Source organism: Clinocottus analis, unplaced genomic scaffold (genome assembly GCF_023055335.1).
Source record: "Clinocottus analis isolate CAN_PGR_092001 unplaced genomic scaffold, fCliAna1.0.p SCAF_5, whole genome shotgun sequence".
Lineage (NCBI taxonomy): Eukaryota > Metazoa > Chordata > Actinopteri > Perciformes > Cottidae > Clinocottus > Clinocottus analis.
Genome location: NW_027176207.1, coordinates 9,887,653 through 9,899,895, shown reverse-complemented (window position 1 = coordinate 9,899,895; position 12,243 = coordinate 9,887,653). Strand labels below are relative to the sequence as shown.

The window sequence follows — 12,243 nt, the reverse complement described above, 5'->3', positions numbered from 1 at the left end:
TACAACATTCTCCACTGAGAAAACATGTCACTTGATGTAAGTATGATGTATCATGTTTAAATTAGTAGGCTAATGCCAGGAGTTAGTTTCACTGATCTATGACTGCCCACTTTTTGAGTGAATTTCTCAATCATTCACTCTGTGAACATTCTTTTATAAAGAGTTTTAAGCATACAACTAAGCCGTCCGACTACGAGATGAATCTTGACGATACAATATTTGATTTGTAGTGAAACTAAAAAATGCCACAATTAAATTTTAAAAGCGCGTGTCGACAGTTATTTTGCGCTGACGGCTTTGATAGGTCGAAACGAGCCTCCGTTCAAATCACGTGATGTTTCCGGACGTGGACGTGAACGACCGTTGATTGGAGACTTCATCTGTAGAGTCATTAAGCCATCTTTAGTGCAGTATCACGACCCCATTTAAAACGCAGTTGTGCTCATTTACAGCGAGAGAGTCAACTGACGTGCATGTCGTTGTTTTGACCGCAACGTTACTGTCGGTAGGAAGAAAAGAGGAATACAAAAGGAGCTGACGTCAGCATCGACCTAATGCGCTAGCGCTAGCTAACGGTCGCTGCAGCCTCCTCTCTCCCGGGTTGTCTGCGCCCTGGTGCCGCTATGTGCGGTCCCCTTCTCTCGCTGCTCGTCGTCGTGCTGTCGGCTTGTCCGGGTGTCGGAGACCCGGCAGGATCCGCTCATGTCGACGGAGCTCCGCCGTCTAAAATAGGCAAGAAAACCACCGTGTTAGACATAATGGCTGATGCATTTAGCCTGTCAGCCGGCGTTCAGAGGGCCACGCGCTGCTCTGATTGAGTGATGATAAAGTGAATGTATTCGTGCGTGGTCGTTAGTTTGTTAATCCTCCATTGTGTTTACACTAGCACTTTTAAACACTGTTATTAGATGTAGCGCTACATGGTAAGTTAACGTGAGCTTGGGCACGTTGGCTAATGATTTGTTATCAACGTTGTATGTTTTACTTGTTATGCCACTTTGAAGGGATCCAGAGATTAATTATTTGTTAAACGATGAAGATTAAATCACATGGCAATGCGGTTTAAAGCCAGCTGGAGAACTGCCGGTTCCTTGAGTCCAGGGCTCCCTCCTCTTTTCTCTCATCTTTACAGAAACGTGTTTCACCTGCGTCCACCTGTTCACAGTGAACCAATGTACCTCCATACATGGTGTTACGGGACTGACAGCTAAAACCTTTGGTTGGCATCGCGCCAAATCCTCATGGGTTTTTCCCATCAGTATCAGTGCATGAACATTTTGTACCTACTTAAATAAAAATACTGTGTTTCGTGAACAAGCAACATGGATTTGGGGTAACTATTATTATCTGGTCCGGTCAACAGTCTCACACTCAAATATATGAGGTGTTTGTACTGTGATATACGACAGAAAGATGTCATCTCTTATTTCAAATTGGTACTTTTGCTTGTCAAATGACTTGAACAATCAATCAAAATACTGTAGTAGCAGATTCAATCCCTTTGGTTAATTGTTTCAGCATTAATTGGGACATAAGAAGTTAAATAAGTAAAAAATAAATAAATACAGAAGTTTACCTATCAAGGTTTATTGCCTGCATCACTTAAATTGGGTCAAAGGAGGAGACTAATGATTTTGTATTGAATTATATTAAGTGCGCTGTTTAATGTACACCCTGAAATGGAAATTTCCAGTGGGAAATGGATACTCCAAGAACCAGCTGCTCTGCCTACTTCCCACTACCCCAACAGCCCATCAAAGACACCATTGTTTCCTCATGTACGATCTTCTGTCCAGCTGAACTCACGACTGACCACTGAAAGTTGCAAAATAACAGACAAGTTGTCATTGTGAATAATAGTGATTAGTTTGTATTATATAGTGAGTAACATACATGTTATGTCTTTAAAATCCGAGATGACATGCACACAATTAGTGGTTTGACAAATTTCACATTTAAAGCCACATTCTGATTTCAAACTTGTGCTCTGTCGTTGGCTCCGATCCTTTGTGTTGCAGCGGTGGTCGGAGCGGGCATAGGAGGCAGTGCCACAGCCCATTTCCTGCGGCAGCACTTTGGACCTGAGGTCCAGGTAGACGTGTTTGAGAAGGGAGAGGTTGGAGGCCGTCTTGCCACTGTAACCGTGAATCACAACAACTACGAGTCTGGAGGTTCCATCATTCACTCCCTCAACCTCCACATGCAGGAGTTTGTCAAACAGCTAGGTTTGTGGACAAACACACGGCACCCAAAGTTTAAAAGTCTGTGAAGACAATAAGTATGTGTGACTGTGTAGCATTCATTCAGTGTCTGTCAAAGATGTATGGTTGCATGTTTAAATAATCAAAAGTGAGTTAAAACAAGAGCTTGGCTTTAAAAACAGTAACAAAGGTGATTCCCAGTGGAACCTGCAAACATCTGTTCAGGGTTAAAAGCTTAAAAAAAAAAAAAAAAAATACAGAGTTCCCATGTAACAGCGATGAAGATAAGTATCTAGCTTGATCAGATTCATTTTGTGCCTCCAGAGGACGTAAGCTGAGCAGGAAAACTGATAATCAGTCAAGAAAGGTTGACGGTTTGAATTTAATAAGCAGCACTTCATGTGTGGCTCTCTAACTGGAAGACAAATCATCTTCTAATGCTGCATTTAATTTCAAAGTCAAGAAAGGTTTAGAGAAAAATAAAATGATCTATGGCAAATCACAATTCGCAAAATATAAATGGTAACGTATTTATATTTTAATATTAAATTCCTGCCTGTGTGTATTTGTGTTTGTGTCCTTGGTGTCATCCTTTGTTTGCTTCTGAAGGTTTAAAGTACAGACGCAGCGTGGCGGGTAAGACAGCAGTGTTCAATGGAGAGGAGATGATTCTGGAGGAGACAGACTGGTACCTGCTGGACCTGTTTCGGCTGTGGTGGCGCTACGGCATCAGCTTCATACGCCTTCAAATGTGGGTGGAGGAAATTATGGAGAAATTCATGAGGTGAGCAAGAAATATTAGTGCCCTGTTTTGCTTTACAGGATGTAGCTGTGATGCTGCTCGACCTGGATATATTAAAACAATACTTTAGGTATAGAATGAATGCCAATACTGCCTCACAGTGTGGCAGGCAGTCAAAGGGTAAAGTCACTGCAAAAAGAAGTGTGTGACGTTCCAACCATGACGTCTGAATAAATACTACAGCAGAATGGATGTCTTCCATCAGCCTGGTGGTCCAACCTCACAAGTGATAGTCAAATATGGCTAAGACAATGAATATTTAGCTGAAATTGTTATTTTGACTCAGTTTCAGTTTGAAACATGAACCCAACTCCGATTTACTGTCCTAGTCATTGACCTATATTTTCTCCCTCAGGAAGTGATTTATCTCAGGTATTAACTTGTCATTCTTGCACTCTTTGTGAGCTTGTATATCCCTCTGTCTGTTTCTCTGTATTTTTTTTTTGCACAGATTGCTGAGATAGCAAGATAGGCTTTCAGTTAGGAATCAGGAAATCTGCACGGTGATATAGTAATTGATGACTGAAATTGCTAATTAACCATTTGTTGCGTTTCTAATGCAGGATCTACAAGTACCAGGCCCACGGCTATGCCTTCAGCTCGGTGGAGGAATTATTGGACTCTCTTGGGGGGAGTGGCTTTATCAACATGACCCAGAGGCCACTCTCTGATTCCCTGCTGGAGCTGGGTGTATCGCAGCGGTTCATCGATGAGGTCATCGAGCCGGTCATGAGAGTCAACTACGGACAGAACGTCAGCATCCCCGCCTTTGTAGGTCAGATGAGTGTGAAGAAATGAGCAGCAGTAGAAGAAGGGAGGGTGGGTTGATAAGTAGAAAAATGATGGGGGAGAGGAAGGCTGTGTTGCTGAATTCAGTCTGGATGTAGATAAGAGAGGAAGGTAAGGAAAAAGATGCAGGAGACGTGGAAGGGAGGAGCGGTAGTCTGAAATAGAAGAGAGGGAAGAAAGGTGAGAGGAAGGGGTGGCCTACGGGAGCAGGAGAACAGGAAAATGTGTGGGCAGCTGATAATTGGTTTATAGCACTTGGCCCTGTCTGTTGTGAGAAAGTGTGTGCATTTGTGTGTGTGTGTGTTACAGGCGCTGTGTCTTTAGCTGGTGCCCAGAACAACCTGTGGGCGGTGGAAGGAGGCAACAAGCTGGTATGTTCTGGCCTGCTGAAGCTGGCCAACGCTAACCTGCTGCAAGCACAAGTCAGCTCCATCACGCCCGTCTACTCAGGTACAGTCCACAGGAGCAGAATATTAGCAACTTGTAACCTCGGGCAACTTACTCTACATAGTAATATCAATTTATTGGCTGCAGATTTTTGGGCTTGATGTATGTATGTATATAGTGCATCCCATTTTTGGTTGAAATAAATATGTAATACACAGCGATGTGCCATCAGCGTCTCATTTAATATATAATCTATAAAGATTAGTTTATGAACTTACACCTATATGTTATTGAATATTTATTAAATACATATTTTGGAAGGATTTTTTAATCAATGCTTATTTTAAATACATATTTTTTAAATCTCATGTAACCCCTGGAGTGCCTTCACGGTCCCCCAGAGGTCCACATAACCCCATTTGAGAACCACTGTTCGAGTAGATACCAGCGGAGTAATGTGGAGACATTTGTATCTGAATCATTCGCAGTGTCGACATTGATTGTCTATGTTTCCCTGACAGGGGAGGTGCCCCATTACGAGCTGAGCTACACCACAGCGTCTGAGATGGGATCGGAGCTGTATGACATTGTCGTGTTGGCGACGCCGCTCCAGGCCAGTGTCAGGTCTGGAGTTCGGTTCCAAGGTTTCACACCTCCCTTTGAGGAGCTCCCCGGCAACTATCACAGCACTGTAGCAACCATTGTACATGGTTACCTCAACACCTCTTTCTTTGGTTTCCCGGACCCTCGCCTTTTCCCCTTCGCCAGCGTCTTGACAACTGAGACACTCGACCTGTTTTTCAACAGCGTGGCAAGTGTTTGCCCCGTCAACATCTCGACTGGCTTCCGGCGTAAGCAGCCACAAGAGGCTGGAGTCTACAAAGTGTTCTCACCACAACCTTTGGACAAGGCTCAGCTCAAAACTCTGTTCAGGTCAGGCACTCCCTCCCTGTAAAGTAATCATGGTAGTAACAGGGCCGCAACTAACCATTATTTTCATTATTACATATTTTGGCAATTCTCTTTTCAAATAGTCACTTGGTCCAGAAAATAGTAAAAAAAAATGCCTTTTGTAATTTCCCGAAGTGTACATTTATATTTTTGCTTGTTTTGTTTGACCACCGGTCCAAACCCCAAACATATTCAATTTACTATTATAACAGACAAAAAGATATTCACAGTCTTGGAGTTGAAGCCAGTGAATTTTGTCAATTTCTGTGGAGAAAATTACTTAAATAAGGTTATGAAAATAGTTGCAGATAAATTTTGTCGAAACCAAAAAACAACTAAAACATTTGATCAAGATACATTCTGTTCATTTAGTGAGATAAGAAGTCTGTATCTGTAAATAAGTTGTAATGTAAAATAATTGATATTTTTACCAGCTAAATTTCTCTTATTAGCACAAAGTATAGCTGGGGCTGATGGGAAAGGCATTAGTTTTGCAAGTATTTGGTCATTAATAAAGTAAAGATTTAGACCTGTTGTTAGTGCTACATGAAAAGTTATAGGCTCACAATTCATCCTGACTGGACCATGAATCAAGTTGCATGGCAATCCAAATCCAAAATATTGACAATGCCCCGACACATTGAGCTCTTTTTAACATCAGAGTATTAACATACCCCCTTTACTCTACCTCTCATTCTCAGGTCATACTACTCCGTGCAGGTGACTGAGTGGCAGGCCTACCCTTGTTACGGTAGCAGCCAGGGACTGTCGCCTGTGGAGCTCCACCCCAATCTCTACTACCTCAACGGCATTGAGCTGGCTGGCAGCGCGATGGAGATGAGCTCAGTAGCGGCCAAGAACATCGCCCTGCTGGCTTACCACCGCTGGAACAGACAGACGGACATGGTGGACCAGAAAGATCTGATGCACAGGATCAAGACTGAGCTATGACCTGGTCAACTGAAGACCTGATAGCATCCCAGAGCTGATGTCCGTATTAAGGTGCTACAATTTACAGTTTGCCTGAAGTCTCTTGTGGGAAAGTATATTCAGACACAGTCAAGTAATTAAACATACATACATTTAAAAGACTGAAACAAGGAGTAATTTTAGTAGAACATAATTTTATCTCAAAAACAAAGTCAAGTCAAGTTGAGTCTAAAACTCATTTTAATCACAGCCCTAAAGAAAACTGTGGTCCTACTTTTCAAAGACCAGTTTTCACGATGGATTTCTAATGCTAGTTAGTGGTTTCCTCCAAATATATCAGCTGCAGGAAGCTTTTCTTTGCCAAAAAATAAGGAAACTAAGCAACGAAGTGAATACTGTGAGAAGTCACCATCTTATTGAGTTGCCTGTGGTGTGAATGAACAGTTATTATGAGTAGCAGTTTAATGTCACTGGTGATGCTCTGTGTGAATAAAAACATGCTGTGGTTAAATCACAAAAACACTTTTGGAATCAAGGTTGAGAACATTAATGAGACTCTTAGAAATGACTGCTTTTGTCTGTGAGATATGAGATCATTGATTTAACTGCCTTCAGGCACATAAAACAGCCCTCTGTCATATAATCAAAAACTGCAGACCTGCTATTACTGTCTATACATATCGGGACTGTTCATGGACTTGCTGCTAGCACGAATCTCTTTAAATTGATTTCTGAAGGGTTTGTGTAAATTAATAAAATCCTTACTGAGTGAATGGCAGTGGCCGCTGGTGCCATGCTCTATTGCTCCTTTCATCAGACTATTTCATTATCTCCCTTTCCTGCTGCTTTTGTTGCATAATCCTGTGGAAAGAATTTTTGGGGGAGAACAGAGCCAACAAGCTTTAGCACTGGACCAAATGAAAGCAGAGGGCAGATCCATGGCACTGCTGGAGGTAATGATGGCACTTTTCTCCCAAGCCCCAACGCTTTATTGTGGTATTACATTTAATAAGCGCTGCAATCTTAGAAAAACACGTATAGTTTGACATTCTTTTCAAAATGGCAAGTGCCTAAAAATATGAAAATCCTGCCCGTTGATTTCACGACTGAGAAATGCCTTGTCTTGTTCATTTAAATTTGAAAAACAGTGGATTTGTACTAAAGGGAATTCTGGATTCAGAAAACCTAGATTAACTGTCAACTGAAAACCTTGTAATTCCAAAGGGCTTTAGTCGACAGACAGTGTGAATCCCCAGTTGGATCCGAAATCATGTTGGTCAATCTGAAATGAAGACAAATCAAATGCCCTTTTTTTATTTTTATGTATGGAGACTAAGTATTATAGAACCATTGTGTGGCCATAGGGATTCATAAAACCATCTCAAAGTTCACTTACTGGGTTTTGTGGGGAGCTTTTAACATCATCTCAGAATCCTAATGAACTGACGGTTGGAGCAAACTCCATCCACTAATGAAGGTCGTGAGATGAGATTAATGGTGAGGACGGAGTGAGGAGGGGGACCGTGAGTCACGATTATTATGCCAAACAACAGCTCTGTGTGACTGTTCCCATCAAGCCACTATTGCTTTACAAATGTAACTTTCTGCTTCGTAAAGCATGTATTATCATATATTTTAGCTGCCTGATAAATTATGCAACTGTTTTGAAATTTTAAATTAAAGTGTTTGATGATTGCTCTGAATTTAGTTTTTTAAAGAAAACTGAAAACGTGCTCTGATTTATTTTGGACATTCAGGTTGTATTCCCTGTCTAGTAATAATGACTCAGCAGAAGATTAATATGTTGAAAAACTGCCTTTAAGAACTGAACAAAATCTACTTTCTTGCTTGATTTCATTTTGCCAGTGTTTGAGTTATTTGAAGTTTTATTTTCTTCAGCTGGAATGGAAACATGGGTCGCCTCACAGCGAGAGGGGCGTGGGTTCGGACCCCAGTCTGGGCAGTGCCTCTGTGTGGAGTTTGTATGTTCTCCCTGTGTCAGCATGGGTTCCCTCCGGGTTCTTCGGCTTCCTCCCACAGTCGAAAGACGGCTTTATTGGACTTTAAATTGGCCGCAGGTGTGGTCTGCCTACACTCACCTAAAGGATTATTAGGAACACCATACTAATACTGTTTGACCCCCTTTTGCCTTCAGAACTGCCTTAATTCTACGTGGCATTGATTCAACAAGGTGCTGAAAGGATTCTTTAGACATGTTGGCCCATATTGATAGGATAGCATCTTGCAGTTGGAGATTTGTCGGATGCACATCCAGGGCGTGAAGCTCCCATTCCACCACATCCCAAAGGTGCTCTATTGGGTTGAGATCTGGTGACTGTGGGGGCCATTTTAGTACAGTGAACTCATTGTCATGTTCAAGAAACCAATTTGAAATGATTTGAGCTGTGTGTCATGGTGCATTATCCTGCTGGAAGTAGCCATCAGAGGATGGGTACATGGTGGCCATAAAGGGATGGACATGGTCAGAAACATGCTCAGGTAGGCCGTGGTATTTAAACAATGTCCAATTGGCACTACGGGGGCCTAAAGTGTGCCAAGAAAACATCCCCCACACCATTACACCACCACCACCAGCCTGCATAGTGGTAACAAGGCATAATGGATCCATGTTCCCATTCTGTTTACGCCAAATACTGACTCTACTATCTGAATGTCTCAACAGAAATCGAGACTCATCAGACCAGGCAACATTTTTCCAGTCTTCAACTGTCCAATTTTGGTGAGCTCTTGCAAATCGTAGCCTCTTTTTCCTATTTGTAGTGGAGATGAGTGGTACCTTCTGCTGTTGTAGCCCATCCGCCTCAAGGTTGTGCATGTTGTGCATGCTTAGCTGCACACCTCGGTTGTAACGAGTGGTTATTTCAGTCAAAGTTGCTCTTCTATCAGCTTGAATCAGTCGGCCCATTCTCCTCTGACCTCTAGCATCAATAAGGCATTTTCGCCCACAGGACTGCCGCATACTGGATGTTTTTCCCTTTTCACACCATTCTTTGTAAACCCTAGAAATGGTTGTGCGTGAAAATCCCAGTAACTAAGCAGATTGTGAAATACTCAGACCGGCCCGTCTGGCACCAACAACCATGCCACGCTCAAAGTTGCTTAAATCACCTTTCTTTCCCATTCTGACATTTAGTTTGAAGTTCAGGAGATTGTCTTGACCAGGACCGCACCCCTAAATGCATCGAAGCAACTGCCATGTGATTGGTTGATTAGATAATTGCATTGATGAGAAATTGAACAGGTGTTCCTAAGAATCCTTTAGGTGAGTGTATATGTGCCCTGCGATAGACTGGCGACCTGTCCTGGGTGACCTTTGCCCAATGTCAGCTGGGACCGGCACCAGCCCAGCGTGATCCTAAATAGGATAAGCGGTTTGGATAATGAAATGGGAATAAAAAAAGAAAGTGATAGCGTTGGTGGTTGAGTTCCTAAAAACTCCTACAACATTTGTTCCTGTGGTTAGTTTCAAATTGTTTGTTTTCCACATTTATGAACCACATGACATTAAATGGACCACAGGCTTTTTGTCACTGTGATGAAAGTTTTCATACTGAGCTCCAATTATGAGATCCTAAATCTACTTCATTTTTCCACTAAATTATGTATTTTAGTCTTTGTGCTCTCAAATTGAAGTGGCCATACATCTCAAAAGTAATTTGTGATCCTGTCTCGAGATCACCAACTATTTCATGTCAAAGATCCTAAATGAATCATCAGATCATCATGGACCCAGACCTGCAATGATTTCTGACATATTTCTGCTCTCAGTATATACCTTGTGAAGTGTTTTAAAAATGAACCGTTTCAGGATGCTGCCGTGAACTGCATTCAGAATCAAGAATGTACGACTTAAAAGAAGTGGAAAGCATGAAGAGGCCAACAACAAAGCTTATCCTCTTCTCCACAGTACTCCGTTCATTATAATGTTGTGTATAATGGGCCCTGTGTCTCCACTTCCTTGGCTTCCCAGCAGCAAGAGCCCCATCACAATGCTGATAACAGAATGAAAAGGGAACATTTGAAACAAATTGTCCCAAGACTCAAACATTTGATCCAATTAGGGGCAACATGGGTCACTTATGCTTCTTTTAACATTTTCATATAAATAAATGTCTGTTAATTCACTATTGCTGAAAGAGGTGATTGAGCCTATAGCAGAATGATGACTATTAAAATATTTATAAATTTGCAGAAATTATAACTTATCTCTGGCAACATTTCTTGGGGAAAAGTGCTGTTTTACAGTTTTTTTCAGTTTAAACAAACAAAAAACAGTACTCACACAATTGTTGCACACTCAGTTTATTTATTAAAAACAAGACTGCATACAGAAAACACAATCTCATTGTTAACACTCAAATAGGCTCTAAATCAACCAGGACAGAAATCTCTAGCAACGGCACTTTCTTCTCCATGACATGTTGTAGTGGAGAAGAAGTAGAAAGTAGCATATAAATTCTCAAGTACCTCAAAATTGTACAATATTTGAATAAATGCACTGTGTTGGGAAATGTGAATTTGTAGTATTTTCCACCCTTCACAATCTCTGCAGTCAATCTTGTCATTGATAAATACACTGAGCATGTTGATTATATAGTAACATAACTTATATTTATCAATCTTATTGATGCTAGTAACAATAATCAGCGATGACTGTCTCAATAGTACACTGTACATATATTTTGGGTGTTGATCCACTGCATTCATATTCAATAAAAAGGTACAAAAATACATATAAATACTGTCATGTTTGTAATGTTATGGTTTATTTAATATTCCTGATGTGTTCATAACAAGATAAACAGAAATGTCTCTCTCTCTCTCTCTCTCTCTCTCTCTCTCTCTCTCTCTCTCTCTCTCTCTCTCTCTCTCTCTCTCTCTCTCTCTATATATATATATATATATACATACACACAAATATATAATCTTTCACATACACTATTTCAAGCTTCAGCTATTCTATAGTAACATTTTGATTAATTACTACAACTAAAATGTTTGAATTTTTAGAAGCTCTTCTGTAATTTGTATTGTATTTTAGGTTTCCAAGCAACTTTGTACTTTGATAACTCTACCAACTTATATGTCAGACAGATTGTAAGGTGCTGTTAAAATAAATGTATATGAACGAAAATTTATGCATAGAATGTCAGCAAGCATGAACCAAAATTAACACTGCAGAGTTATTAACACATAATACATAATGTTGTGGGCCCTGTATGGAAGTCATTAAAATTAGTTGCATTGATAACAACACCGTTAAATGCAAAAACAAGTTAAAAAATTCCCCAGAACTCTCACATACTAACACACAAACTCCATATTTCATCCTCCACTTGACAGAGCTGTCTGCAGGCCGTTTGCTGTGAGTCTGAAATACTCTGAGACCGTTAGAGCATGCAGAGCTGCTGTGTTCATGCTGCTGCCAGCTTCAACTTACCTTCACAGATACATGGATCTACTTGCTCGCTCTTTGTCAGCTGCAGGATGGAGGTCAGAGGTTACTCTGAGAGTTACTCTGCATCTTGTGATGTAATTTTGCTCCCTGGTTCTGTTGTAGCTCTTTGGCCCAAAAACAAGTTAGCTTTCAGACCCAGTGGTGCTTTAACGTTTGTTTTTTTCTGTTTGTTTTCTTCTAAGTAATACTGAAAGTGAAAGAGTAAATTAAAAAAATCTCTGTGACTTATCTTTCTCTAAAAGCTTGACTCAGACCCAAACTGCTTAATAAAATATGAATGTATTTCATTTATTGGTTTATTGTTGGTCTTTACCCTAGGTTTTCACACCTGGTATTGGCATGAGTCATAGTTTATATTTCCAGTGAAAGTAGGGCGGTGGCTCCCTGGAACAGCTGCTCACTGGTCATTTATTTTGGACTGAGCATAATGAGACAGTGCGTTAATAGGAATCAGGCAGTTGATTGCTTATCTTAAACTTATTTTAAAACAGTTTTCCACAAGTGGGGGCTGAATAATTATATGTTATGGAGAAATGTAATCAATAATTGTTGTTGAAGGTTTACAAAATTGGTTGGATTTTAGGTTGGGTTATAGATAGGATATCGGACGATACAATTGTCTGTCTTTAAAAAAAAAAAAAAAGAATGTAATGGTATCTTGTGGGGTTTAATGCCCTCCTTACAAAACTTTACAAAGCAGAATG

The 12,243-nt window shown here is 40.7% G+C and overlaps 1 protein-coding gene across 1 annotated transcript; it reads left to right on the top strand.

Annotated features, from left to right (window-relative positions):
* Positions 1 to 357: 357 nt before the first annotated feature.
* Positions 358 to 7,755, top strand: LOC137802597 (prenylcysteine oxidase-like). The gene is made up of 7 exons (XM_068600586.1): positions 358 to 732; positions 2,019 to 2,225; positions 2,811 to 2,985; positions 3,567 to 3,778; positions 4,102 to 4,242; positions 4,701 to 5,112; positions 5,832 to 7,755. Exons 1-7 carry the CDS (start codon positions 624 to 626, stop codon positions 6,079 to 6,081), a joined length of 1,506 nt encoding a protein of 501 aa, XP_068456687.1. The 5' UTR covers positions 358 to 623; the 3' UTR covers positions 6,082 to 7,755.
* The last annotated feature ends 4,488 nt before the right edge of the window (positions 7,756 to 12,243 follow it).